This window comes from Embiotoca jacksoni, unplaced genomic scaffold (genome assembly GCF_022577435.1).
Source record: "Embiotoca jacksoni isolate LCO1_2020_lvr unplaced genomic scaffold, fEmbJac1.0.p SCAF_22, whole genome shotgun sequence".
Taxonomy (NCBI): Eukaryota; Metazoa; Chordata; class Actinopteri; family Embiotocidae; genus Embiotoca; species Embiotoca jacksoni.
The window spans coordinates 1,705,419-1,719,846 of record NW_027185363.1 but is presented as its reverse complement, the minus strand read 5'-3'; the positions used below and the strand labels follow the sequence as shown (position 1 = coordinate 1,719,846).

Genomic DNA, 14,428 nt, shown 5'->3' with positions numbered 1-14,428 from the left:
TTTTCTGTAATTTTGCTGACTAACAAACAACACTGAAAACATAGGCTCCTTGGGGAAGGCAATAACTGAGCTCAGACTGTAACCATGCAGACCACCAAAGCTGCTAATGGCAGACAGAAAGAATGTCTGAGGGCAAAATCTTCTAATTAATAGATCTTCTCGAGAGTTAGTTTCTGAAACACCACAAATGGTTGGCTGATTGAAGATACGTTCAAAGAATTTAGGAGGGGTTAAACTGAGCCAATATCTATATCGCTGTCATTGCAGGGACGTTTACCCCACTATCAAGGCAGACAGACAGTATGTAAATCATGATCAGGGCTGCAGCCTGCAGTATTGATGTCATGACAATTAGATCCCCCAACTTCTCTTCTATCCTCATCAGAAAATTTGGACCTCATAATAAAATTTATGTTTCTTTTAATAATTTTGTGTCATTATGTTTTATTTATTCAATTAAATACATTTTATTCCCCAACCACAAAATCTACAATGCTCTTGCAGACTCAACATAGACAGGTGAATAAATGAATGAATAATGGGCCATATGAAACAAATAAAGGGTAAATCAAAACTGACTGAGTTTTTTTTAAAGGAATTGAGCCACAGCTCATTTTTTTTGTGTCACACCTGCTTGCTTTGTGATTAAATTAACGGCAGGTGAAGGTTTCTGCACTGTTTTTATTCATCTCCACATCACATATGAGTCATGCACATACAGGTGGTTTGGCACAAGATAAAACCAGGAGCTTTCACCCTGAAAAAGCAGTCAGACAGTACTGCATCATTCACTCCACAATAGTCAGTCCATCATTAAGTCTGTTAAAAGAGCCGGTGGCAGAGAGTTTGTGTTTAGTATGACACCTTGTGGTTGAATTAAGCATTTCAAATACCAAAAAACCCACCGACTGCCAAATGCTTCATGGTTAAACTGATGAAACATTGTCTGGACATAGTTATTGATGCCTTTTACAACATGTACCAAGTCCTTTTGATTTATTACCACATAATCAAACAATACATACAGATTTTTTTTATTTTTTTTATGAATGTAATGAACACATTTCATCAAATATTTTTTTATATTTGGACTCAAAACACAATCCAGGGCTTTAATACATATAGCATTTTTTTTTTTTAAATAAATGAAGATTAAGAAATAATAAAACATGTATAGTAAATTTCACTCATAAGGTTTAACAGTTTAGTTTAATCTATTCATAGATTTAACTTTTTAAAAAAAAACAAAAAAAAAACCAGTATGTTTTAATTGCATTTTAATTTTACTCACTAAAATGCCAGATTAAATTTCAACTGAGGAAACTAATGCGTGTATGTAAACAGTAAATTATTAGCATACACTTTGCTCATCTAGAAACTCTGGATAATAGTGCTTTTAATTACTTTCGATCATTTTAAATCTGGTAAACTTGAACTGTCTGTAGCTTTAATTATTTGGCGTTCATAAATGTGCAGCAGACGCAACACAAATACGGACTTCTTAGAAGATGAATGATGGGGAATGTAGTTTAAACTTACCCTGCTTCACTACACCTGAACCACTGAGATCCAAATACATAAAAGAACAAACATGCATATATCTGGCTCAATAATAATAATAATTATTAATTGTATATAATATATATATATAGATATATACTGTACTGTACATACTGTGCATTTTGTATTTTATATTTTTTTACTGCTATTTTATTGCTTTTCTATTATTATTATTATCTTATTGCTTCCTGTATGCTGCTGTAGCGGAAAAAAAAGTTCCCCTCGGGGGTTAATTAAGTAACTACCTAACCTAACCTAACCTAACCTAACCTAACCTAACCTAACCTAACCTAACCTAACCTAATCATCAGCGGCTGCACGAATCTAAAGGAAGTTCCTAAAAGTGACGACGAGTCCCAGAGTGCTTTGCGAGTTGTGAGTTCCCGGCGGTAGATGTAGTTCTTCTATCCGGTTCGTTTCCGTGTATCTAGCCTACGTTAGGTGGAGGAATCTGCTCTGCAAAGACAAACACATGTGAAATTATTGATCAGGTAGGGCAAACAGGTTTTGTTTTTTTTCCCTGATGGCTCCCGCAAATTGAACTTGTCGACCACATAAAAAAAAATGTTAATATATTTACCACGGCTCGTCCTTATGTCTCCGTTTAATCCAGTAAGCAAACAGTCAGGGTGTAAAAAAAAAAAAAAAAAAAAAAAAAAAAAAAATCCGTGCTTACATGGCGATGCATTTTCCTTTTGTTCGGCTAGCTTATGTGGAGAAATGCAGAAGCCAAATTCTCAGGATTTTTACTCCTTACAAATAAACGGTGACAGAAATTGTTTTTCTCGACGCCAGCCACCCCGGCTGGTCCAACTTTAGACATACTGCGGCTTCACGTTTCCGATGACACTCGACACGTCGACTGTTGTTCAGCGAGCCCTCGGCGAAGTTACACATTTATTAGCCTTTTTAGTTAGCTGCGTAAATACAGTGCGTAAACCTGGCCGTCGCGTTAGCACTCAGCTAGGTCGGGTAGCATCAGCGATGGGCTCGTCGCGGTTACGTTGTTTACAACCGGTAAAGTGGGTTTATTGGCACGTTTTGCATGGGACGCGTTGGACTGAGCGGAGAGGGCTGCAGACCTGCTGAGGAACCGACTGTACTCTTGACTTCCAGGAATATTTGAGTTAATGTGAAATCAGGTGTCTTGGTGTGTGTGTGTGTGTGTGTGTGTGTGTGTGTGTGTGTGTGTGTGTGAGAGAAAATGTCAGCTGCTCCTGCTGTACTTATTAACTTGACTTCTCTTGTGTCTCACAGGGTTGTGTGAATTTATGGAAACATGTCAAAGAAACGGGGCAGGTAGGCTTAAACATCAAAGTCTGATTTCACTCTTTTTGACCCTTTATCAGTGTTTTACCTTTTTTAATACTTCACTGTGCTTCCCCACCTTGAATGACATGGCGGTAACATATGGTCATCTGCTAACTTAACAATCCCCTTTTGATCTGTATAAATGTCGTAGTTTCCACTGTCGTCTTGTCTGTCAACACACGAGTCTGTAAATATGAGTTTGCCAAGCATCTGTGGGGTTGAAGGTACTGGTGTATGACAAGCAAAACAGATTATTTTCATAGGCAAAATTAGGCCCAATGTGATTTACATAAACTATTCTTGCTGTCATTTACTGCACTGCAAGAGTAAAGAAAGCTTCACAGTGATTGTTTACTACCTGTTGGGCTTCGAAGTGCAAGCGCCTTTCCCCTGATAGTATTTCCTTAATGTTTTGTTAAAATGTTTTACGCCCTTGTGTAACATTACCCACATCTTAAAGACCTTGTCAGTCACACTAGTAACCCAAAGAACATAGGCTACTTATTGAATCGCTTGAAAAGTACCTTGAAGGTTTATTGTGTAGGATTTAGGGGGGGATCCATAGGTAGAAATGAAATACACTATTCATTAGTGTATAATCTCCTGAAACTAGGAATTGTTTTTGTTAGCATAGGTTAGCCCTTCATATCTCCATAGGAAGCGGGGCCTCTTCCACAGGCCCCACCATGTTGCACCGTCGTGTTTCTCCAGTAGCCCAGTAGGGACAAACCAAACACAGACTCTACAGAGGGTGTTTTACATAGATGATCTTTCCCAGTTCAAAGGGGAGGGTGAGGCGAGGGGCATTCAGTTGGTTTCAATCTGCATCCTTACCGCTAGATGCCACTAAATCGAACACGCCGCTCCTTTTCAAAAGTTCATTGCACTTGTACGAATATGTAAATAGTAATATGGAACTGATCACGTGCATATTTACAGGAAGCGTAGCAGTGGAGAGCTGAGTGAAAGCTCAGCAGCGACCTTGAGTCCGGACCCCGACAACCTCCTGGGCCGCAGGATTCAGCACAACTGGAGGGAGAAAGGTAGCTTGACCAAATGGAAAGGCACCGTTCTGGAGCGCCTGACTGTGAACAGCTCCCTCTACATGGTCAAATATGACGGCTTTGACTGTGTCTACGGCATCGAGCTCTTCAAAGACAACCGGGTGTCCAGCCTACAGGTCTTGTCAGAGAAAGTCGGTGAGTGTGGCAACTTTTATCTTGGACATTTTTATAGATTTGCTTGGGTATTGTGTTTTTTTTTGGACAGATGCCCTCCACTTTAGATTGAAATGAAGCAACACCACGTTGCATTTTGCTGTAGGATTTCCTGTTGAAGCTCGAGTGGGTGTTTTTTTTTCTTAATCACTTCTGGTGTGGTGACTATTGTTTCTAACACCAACTACCCAGTTTTTCTACTGTTTGTTGCAAACGCACTGCTTTTGGTGCTGACAGATACACAAAACACATCACGGTAGATTTTAATGGTAAATTGTCCGAATTATTTGTTAATATAATAACATTTTAATTTCCTAATTTACTGTATCATGTAGAATCTATAAAGTTTTGAGATTTAAGGTCTGGTCAAAGTGTCGTCTCCTTCCCGCAGTGAACAATAAGATCAAGGTGCCTCCGGGGGCGGAGGAGCTGGTGGGCCGAGCAGTGGAGCATCTGTTCGAGAAGGAGGACGGTGAGAAAAACGAGTGGCGAGGCATGGTGCTGTCCCGAGCCCCCATCATGACCCACTGGTATTACATCACCTACGAGAAGGACCCGGTGCTGTATATGTACCAGCTGTGGGACGACTACAAGGATGGTGACCTACGTGTCCTGCCAGAGTCAGGTACAGAAATGAGAGCTGCATAAAATTGTCAATACTTTATATGTTTCAGATGCTGCTGGCAAAGTGGGAGGAAGAGAACAGGACAAATTTACATAGTGAGCATTAGAAAACACTCTAGAGTCTCTGCCGTGTTCTTTTTCTCCTGAACATTTTGTGCAGAATTTCTATTTTGTTCAGTGGTAAGAGAGTGTGTTTTGTTGTGGCACTGGTGTCTTGCCATGAAGAGACAATGGTGTCTCCAAAGAATTGGAGGGGATCAGGCACGGCACATTAATAAAGAAGCAAACATGATGCAGCTAATTTATTATCTTAAACTTTTAAGTTTGTTTCAATTTTGTTACTTTAGCTGTTTAAATCCTGTCTGCTCCTGCTACACTGATTTTAATTACCCATGTGTTTTTTCTGTGTGTTCAGAGAACAAACACCTGCTACCAGCAGACAGGAAGCCAGGTGAGGAGCCAGAGAGCCTTGTGGGTAAACAGGTGGAGTATGTCACAGATAACGGTCTGAAGAGGACAGGCTTGGTCATCTACCAGGTCCCAGCGAAGCCCACTGTATACTACATAAAATATGACGATGATGTCCACATCCACGTCTACGATCTGGTGAAGACCACCTAGTACTGACTGTCTGCGTTCATCTTCAGCTGATGGTTCATATTCGTCACGACCAGCCGTTACCTGTTAAAGTGTTAAAGATTTCAATTTCCCTCCAGTGGAAGGCGACGTGCTGAAGATCATAGGCCCCATTTATTTTTTTAATTTTATTTTTTGTTATTGTTTTGGCCTCCAGGAGCTTCTTTCATTCTCACATTACAAGACGTTTCGGTTTTTGATTCTAAATTTTAATATGAACTTAATGTGCGACTATTAGATCCTCTTCAGTGTAAATAAAGCAGGTCTGAGACCGGTTGTATAGCCCAGCAGATGAAATGGAGCTCGACATTTGTTTTGGTTAAATCACACTTGTATAGTGCAACTCTCAAACTCCAAAGTCATACTTTTTGTAAGCAACACATCAAACTAAGAGAATTCAGCTTTCTTACCTATACCTCTGTGTTTTACTCTCATTTTACTTCACTTTTATATGCCTGTGTTATTTATTTCATCAGGAATCTCTGGCTGTGCTGCTGGTAACAAAAAAAAAAAAAACGTGTCTGCTGTGCTTTGTGTGTCACTGGGTAGGCCTCAGTGTTGAATATAGAAGTAACATTCATTTGACCAGTGTGCTGACTTTCCCATCGCAGTGAACTCTGATTTCAGTTGAAGTGTATAGGCATGGATGAGACTTGACCGTGTCTCAAATCATGAGTATAAAACACAGATTAATAAAAAAAAAAAAAGTCATATTTCAGTTCTGTTTCATGATGCAAACTGTAAGTTTTCTACATTATAATAATATCTCAGAAGTACTGATGTTGATGTCAAGTTGTTTCAAACAGTGTTTGTGCTCAGCACTATTTATGTAGTTGAAATTGGCTGCCAACATTGTATACTATTTTGGACTGAAGTCTTCATTATTTGCCAAAAATTTATCAATTATTGTTCATTGTGACCTTGACTATGTTTTTTTTCTGTAAATATAATGAGACATTTTTATGAACGTAAAACAAAGCTGCTTGAAAATTATTTTCTCATCTTGTTATTGTTCAATGCTTTTTGTCTCACAGTGGATGTTTTGTTCAGTCATGCGAATGTCTTGCGTTATGGTTGTAAGAAGGACACATTAATTTAGCCAAGTAGTAAACACATTATTATCAAATTATGCACATCCTGTAAAACACTAATAGAGATCAATGAAGCTATAATAAGTTAACTCCTGTTTATCCACTAAAACTAAGAATAATTATTTAGCGTTAAATCAGAAAGCTTTTATAGTGGCACGACTGATCACATCAGAGTATGAATATTTGCAGACCCAATATTAACTAACTGAATGTGAAACACTTCTCTTTACATAGTTAAATGAGCTGAAAGACATCTCTTCTTGACCTGTTTGAATTCACTCAATACTTCAGAGCAGTGAATGAACTCGCTACATGTTTTATCAGAAATGTTGCTTCAGTTCAGAGTTATGTATTTATTCAGAAACACCCATATTCATTTTACCACTGCAGTGTTTTAATAACTGCCACATTAATTTTAGTGAGATATAAATCAGTCGGCTCGATGCTGCATCCAAAAAAAAAAAAAAAAAAAAACTCGTAGCAGAGTATGAGTTGTAAACAAGTCATTTTGAGAAAACATTTTATTACTTTTTTTTTTTATCTGTTACGGTTGCTTTCAGAGACACACGGAACATGTAGCCTAAGGTCATTGCACTTCAGGTGCAACTGTGTTTTTGAGGTAGTTGCTGTGATGCAGTTGAGTGGCTGTCCCTGTACTAATAAATGTAAAGTAGGTGTTCGCTAAGTTGGTGTGCACACGAGGGGAGCAGAGCCTGACATATGCAGGATTATGGCATACAAATGCTGGTTGTTGTAAACAAAAGGAAAGTGTGTACGGTATGGAGAAAATATTGGAAATTATAGATGTTTATTGTGTCAGATCTGTTTTCATTTCTGGCTTTTAATTTTGCAGCAATGCTGATGGGTGGACCGCTGTGGCCTGCCTAGCTTATTTAACTTTAGCTTTTAAACTGATAATTGTGACACTGGCATGTTTACAGTGAGACTGTTACATCTTTTAAGGACGCTCAACAGCAAAAGATCAAAAGAATAATGGTCCACCGAGACATAAGCGCCTTTAGACAAGGCTAACATGTTGGGTTATGCTTAATATGTTTGCATGCTCACATTTTATTGACAGTTATTAGTTTGCCCTAAACCAAATTTTGACTTGCTCATGGCACCAGATGAGAAGTCAAAGAACCATCAGAGAAATTATAGTTCGTCCAAAGGGGAACATGAATGTACTTAACCATGTATCAAATTCCAGTCACCACACTTGATATGTGACATTTCACTAAAACTCCTAAATGAGAGCCTCATGGTTGCTCAGAGGATTGCCTGTCATTTGGATTCATCCTCTGGGAACCAAGAGTGCGACAATCTGATAGAAGTGGAAATTCTTATTTTAAGACGTAACTATCTGCAGTGGAAAAGTCAGTGTACAGCCTAGAATTCCCCCTCTGGGTACCCTGAATGTCTGCACAACATTTCATGCCAATCTACCCAAAAGAGAGTTGAGATTTCATATACAGAGTCAACCAATAGCACAAGAGTGAGACAATAAATGAAAGCTTCACTAAATGAAAAGTGCACTCGTGTGTCACACTTTAAAAAGTAAAGTGTAGGGTAAAATTTCCCTCCAGTTCGGCAGCTACACCTTTTTTGTTTCTCATTTTAATCAAATTCCTGATTAGCTTCAGTATTTAAAGGCCACTGAAATCAAGGAACAGAAGCTATTAACTTACACACTAGATAATTCAGGATCAGAATCATTTAGATATCTACCATACAGCTGCAGACACCATAGGCTACAATCAAATATTATTGTAGTCCTTACTTATTATTAATTTAGATGCTGCTTACAGTACTTATCGTAAAAGGCTTCCGTCGATGTGACACCCAACCCTTCATCGACAGGGAAATCTATGTGGGAACAATAAGATTACATGGTTAGAAGATCGCATAGTAAGTTTTAACTGCTTTTCATTTGATTTTAAAAATGCACATTATGTTTGTAAATAATTTATCACCTACAAATTAATATTAGAGATGACCCTGCTCAGATATTTGTAATTATTTGATGCCAAGCACAGTCTGCCATGAAGTGGAGCTCACGTCTGATACCAGTGTTGTTCTGTCTGCTGATCAAATGTCAGCCCTGCTTTGATGACGAGGAGACATGTTCTCTCCTGATTCCTGCTCCTCCTGACCACACATGTAGCCACATGCTGATTGCTGACTGCGTCTCCCTCCCCCAGACTCTCTCCGAGGTGCCAGGGCTGTGGTGATGGGTGCCAGTACAGACATCGGGGAACAGTTGGCATGCCATCACGCCAGGCTGAGTGCCCAGATAGTAATAACAACGAGGATGGAGTACATGCATTACACAAGGTCTGCGCTCTTGAGAATGTGTCTGATGCAATTTGTCACCTGTTGTGCACTTCCTTTTACACATCCACCACTATTTTCTACCATTTTCTTTCTTCGTGAAACCATCTGCCTGGGCTCCTGGCAATAGCTTTTATTGTTCAGACATAATAATTACACCCTTGCGTATCTTTGAGCGTGATTCTATTTCTGTCTCGTAGCAATGAGAGCTTTGAGTCTCATATCACGCAGAACAGGTCAAATGTAGAACCATATTTTCATGGTTCTGGCTGATGTTTTATAGGTAACAGATATGTTTTGGATTCCTAAGGGCTCAAGACCTGAAAAAGACCACAGATAAAGTGATGTGTCATATTCCTTCTACCTCTACAGCAAATTTGACTTATTGTGCTATTCATTGCCTCTCACAATTGATACAAATATAACAGATTATACCAGAATTACAACCAGAAAGTATTGTAAAGTAATTAGATTTGCTGCTGACCAGTGCCACAAGAGAGAAGGGATTAAGCAATAGTTTGGATGCTCTGTGGGAAGCTAAAGCCAACAGTAAATTACAGCTATTTTACTTCTTTACCAAACAGACTGAAAGCTGTTTTATGAGCTGTATGAATGTGCAAGAGGGAAATGTCTTTCTGTAAAACCCTATTTACACATTCACTGAATTCGATGAAAGGTTGTTTCGAGAGAATTCTCAACTCAATGTTCTTCTGTTATCATTATTACAGGACCCTCCTGAAAAACCTTGAAACTTTGTCTGCATTCTTATTGGCCAATAAACAAATGCACTTGACTCTTTTGTGTTGCTTAGCAACGCAAGCCAGTCCCTGGTTTTTATATATGAAAAACCAGGATGCCGCCAATCTGGAGACTTACAGGGTACAACGTGAGGGAGACCAGCCACGATGCATTTTTAATTAAAACATTGCAAGCTTTAATGAGAGGAAAGGGATAAAATCACTGTGTAGGGTCATGATTATCAGGGAATGGTGACATGATTGATTAATCCTGTAAAATCAGTGATGAAGACAATTCATCATTCAAATTTAACCTGCATGCTGGTTTCATGTCAGCTCTGGATTTCAATCAAACGATCCTTACTTTGTAGTGATCTGATCTGATGTAAATAAAGTGACTTTTTTTTCAATTTGAAATGGGTTTTACTTTTCTAGTTTGAGGACCATCTTTGCCATACATAACAAAGATGGAGATTCTGTAAGGTCAATCATGCAGCTATACTGTCTGTGGTGTGTTATCAAGTTATCTTTTTTTTAATAATTTCCTTCTAATAATTCCTTAAGTCTGGACTCATGTGCTTTCCTTCCTCTGCTTTTATTCAGCAAGCTGTATGGTAGAATTTCACAAAATGTATTCTGGCAATATGGAGTGATTTAACGTCTTCCAATTGTATGTCTGTGTCTGATATTTTTCCCTCCATATCAAATAAATTTCCTCAATCGAATACGACATAAAGACTGAAAAAGACACAAATACAGTGGAGAGAGCGGGACTCTTGCTTTCTCTGCTGGGTGAGCACGCCTCTCAGTCTTCTTAGTAACAGTGGATATCTTATATTTGCTCAGGTCTGTTTACTGATATTAATCAAAGCTCAGAGACGGCCCAGCTTTGCATCCACCTCATACGCAGACCAAATACTGCCAGTGAAGTGCGATACAGGGCATAAAAAGGCTGGATACAGAGTGCACAGGACTCTTATTATTATTTCTGATCCCAGTGGGCCCCTTGCACTGCCAGTAAGTTCACACTGGATAGTTTAGGTCAGCCCCCCAATACCTCCTTTCACACTTGATGTATGATTGCCTGATTGTCAGTTTTTGTGCATTAGACTTCAGCTGCAAGCTTTATGACAGCGTTCCCCGGCAGTTGCACCTCTGCTCACCAAACCTGAGGGGCTGGCTCCCTTTTCATTCACCTGGTCACTCACAATTCTCACACACACTGAAGAAAGTAAGAAGTGCTCTACACACAGTCCATTACAGCGACTGAGGCAGCCCGCTCAGCTCACAGAATGATTCAGAGCCCCCTTATTGATTGGTGACTTGTCTTTAGTCTTGTAATTGTGATACGTAGTAAAGCTTTGAGTAAGGCTTTCTGGCAGCAGGCCATCCCATAATACGTCTTAATGCAGAGCAGAGTGTTGTGAGTTAGGAGCAGGATTTGTTTTCTCCTGGATCTCCTTTGATTTTTGAATATGTTGCATGTGATGGGTTCAGATTCGATCCCGTCAGGTGGATGTTGGTGCTGATGTGAGAAAATGAGGAAATGCACGTAAGAGGTTTACATTCAGGTTTTATTTCAAAATATAAAAGGCATCATTCCAATGCAGATTAATTATTGAGTGATAAACATTTTGATTGACAGTATGTAACAAACATGGAAAGATGCAAAGATTAGAGCAAGTCTGGAAACTACAGGATTATTTGAGTGTGTTTATGACAGTATTTCCCTGAGCAGCTTTCAGTGTACGAGGTTGAGGTCCATGAATACTGTTGCTTAAATTTGATTGCAACTTTGCCAGTAATTAACATTACTGAACAGTTGGGTGACATTTGTTGACCAAATCAGAACATTTTAAGTGCTTTTTAAAGGGTAGGTTTCATATTGTAGCAGCTGGAAAAACATCAAATCCCATCAACAGTGCCAACACTAAAATGTGAACAGATAGTGAACTGAAGAGCCGTGCAGGTTAAAGCTGACGTGAACTGAAGGGCACTGATTGTGCTGAGAGGTAGACTGGGACTTGTTGTTCTTTGATCAGCGTCACAACAAAATCACTAGTCTTCCACTCAGCACTACCAACACTTTCCCCTCCTTTCTGTCGCATGTTCATTCTCTGCTTCAACCTGTAAAAGAAAAAGAAACAGGCTTGTAACACCACAGGGCCTTCACATACTCGAGTCTGGACCTTCCTTTTACCGTGCTGGTGTTAAACATGATGTATTGATTTTGTAGCATCACCAGCATGGACTTGAAAGTTATTTTTTCAGGATATTCATGTGTCACAGGTGTTGCAGAGCCTCGGCCAGCGGCGTGTTGATAGGTTGCGAACTTTAGATGTCAGCGATGGAAACACTACATGCATTTCCCATCTCTGGCTTTCTCTCAACCCATTTCTCTCTGAAGCCTGTTGACATTCCATCCTTCCTTTGTTGTTGTAATGCCAACCTTTCAGCTCCTCTCAAAAGAGGGAGACAGGAGGAGGGGGGGGGCACAGAGAGAGAGAGAGAGAGAGAGAGAGAGAGAGAGGATCACAGCACAGCACTTGGAATAAACGCTGTTCACCATATGCAGTGAACAGAAAGCCTCGGCCGTGCACAACTGAGAATCCTAAAGAACGCTGATCTGTGTTTTTCATTCTATAATTCTTCTATCATTTTTTATTCACATTTGGACTGAAAGAGAGGGAGAGGGAGAGAGAGAGAACAGAGACATACAGATTGTCCTGCATCTCCAGTATGTTTTTGAGCTGGTAGCTATGCAACAAGACTGGGAGTCAGTGGAAGAGGGGGATGGGAAGATGGGGACAGTTTAGTCAGAGGAAGGAAGCTGAGAAGGAGGGAAAGAGGGGGGTCTTTAACTGCAAACTAGAGAAAAGAGGAGTGCTGAGCAGAGACAACACTCTATTTATACCAAGAGGAGATCTGAGAAGAGATGATCAGATGCTCCCTCAACTAATTTGAATGCCTTATCGATTTATAACAAATTATTTCATGTTGCTGTTGGACCCTGATATTCAAAAACACTCACAAATGGTAAATTTAGTTTCCAAACAGCAGCTGAATTGAATGCTGAACACAAGGTTGTGTTAATATGCAGAGCATGTGTTACCGTGATTCAAAATAAATAAGCTATAAAAGCCACAAATCAACCTGTTATTCCTTCCAGATCGCAGATAAATGGGAACGATTAGCCCTCGACGTGGGAGCTGTCCAGTGTCTTTGGTGCTGAATGACGCCCTACTTCTTTTTTTTTTCCCTCCACGTCCTTCTCCTCCTCAGCTTCTCGCCTGTTATTCCGGCCCGGGAAAAACACGCCACCTGTTGCTGCACAGAAGTTTTCTCTCAGGAGGTTATAAAGCCGAAAGACCTCTGATATCTGACATGTATAATGTGCCGCGACCCCGGTCTAGTACTGTAGTGAGGTCAGTTGTCTTTTTCTTTCCTCAAATCACGGCAACATGACGACATGATAAACATTTTCTCTCAGGCGAGGCAGGAAGAGGAGGAAGGGGTTGTCATTTAATTTTCCATATAGACGCAGTCGGGATACGAACAGCTATTCGTGTTTCTCTTTTATGACTTGAAGGCTTTTTGCGTTATCATATTTGATTTTCAATAATAATTTAAAAAAAAAAAAGAGAGAAGGGCAGCTTGTGTGGACCGAGGAAAAACAGTACAATCGTTAATATCCGGCATAAATGAAACAACCTAACATGGCATTGATTTAAGAAATCAGTCAGTAAAGGCTGTAAGTGATGGACTCACCGTGAATCGACGGGAACAACAGGTGATGGGTAGTCAAGGCTGCGCCTCTTTCAGTGTTGGGTTTTCTATTGAAATGAGCCACAATCGGAGCCTATGCGCCCTCCCATCTGAGCTCCACGTAATGGTTATCATGATGTTACTGGGTAGGCTGGAGGAAGAAGGATCAGAGTGTTTATATACGTCTGCTGCCCGGAGAAGACAAGGAGGAGGTGGGACCATGTGGAGTGACGACTGAGAGAGACGACCAATTGACGTGCGTTTTTTTTTTTCTTTTTTCAGAGCTTGTAAAGGGTGCGGCACAAACCAGCAGCCAAATTACATTATATGAAGGTTAAAAAAACATATGAATTAAACATATGGAGACTGAGAATGTATCATGTCGATGTCATTACTATTTCTAGTTACGGAAAGGTTTTCTTTTTGTTTTTATTATCATTAATATTATTAAAAAATTTTTTACTGTAGGGTAAAGGCAATGTAATTTTGACCTCATGTCACTCCGTAATTTTAATCTGACAGAGGAAACACTTCACGAAAAAAAAAAAACTAAATTGAAATCATGGACCCCAAGAGTGTAAATAACTTCACCTGGGCACCTCTGCCTGGCTTTGGAGAAGATGTAATTGAATTGAACCAAAACTGTGAGATCCAGATTGGACATTTACTTGATTTTCAATGGAAAGAAGAGTAAAATATCAAACAATAGGGACTGTGGAAATTGCTTGGCAACAATGGCAACATAAAGTAGAACAACAGGGATGAATATAATTTTAATTTGCAACATAGCGGATAGAATTTTAGCTCATAAAAAACAAAACCAGTTTGAGATAGATATAAAACAAGTGGAAAAAAATTATAATGAACACAACCAACAATAAAACCTTTGTGCCAAAAAGAATATGATTACAGTAAAAAAAAGATACACATCTCGTAAATGTTGATGCAACCTGTGTCTTAATACTTTTCAATCTTTTAAAGGAAGAGAGGGTTAGCAGGGTGAGAGCAGTCTTAAGGAGTCTTCTATTCCTTTTTTGAGGATGGCCTGTGTTCTCAATTTAAAGTCAACTGTCAGTTGTGGCCCAATTACAGGATCAACAGCATATAAATACATTACATCAGAGCCCATTTGTCCAGTGGGTCAGGAGATAATACT

General features: G+C 39.5%; 1 protein-coding gene across 3 annotated transcripts; it reads left to right on the top strand.

Moving 5' to 3' along the window:
- Window positions 1–1,947: 1,947 nt before the first annotated feature.
- LOC138202841 (spindlin-W-like) lies at window positions 1,948–9,917 on the top strand. 3 transcript variants are annotated; one of them, XM_069157139.1, is made up of 5 exons: window positions 1,948–2,051; window positions 2,818–2,859; window positions 3,811–4,070; window positions 4,480–4,713; window positions 5,128–9,917. In XM_069157139.1, the coding sequence occupies exons 2-5, from the start codon at window positions 2,840–2,842 to the stop codon at window positions 5,331–5,333; spliced, it is 720 nt and encodes a 239-aa protein (XP_069013240.1). In that variant the 5' UTR covers window positions 1,948–2,051; window positions 2,818–2,839; the 3' UTR covers window positions 5,334–9,917. The 3 variants fall into 3 exon arrangements, with proteins under 3 accessions (XP_069013240.1, XP_069013242.1, XP_069013241.1); XM_069157141.1 differs by lacking the exon at window positions 1,948–2,051 and adding an exon at window positions 2,334–2,686; XM_069157140.1 differs by lacking the exon at window positions 1,948–2,051 and adding an exon at window positions 2,334–2,702.
- Window positions 9,918–14,428: the final 4,511 nt, after the last annotated feature.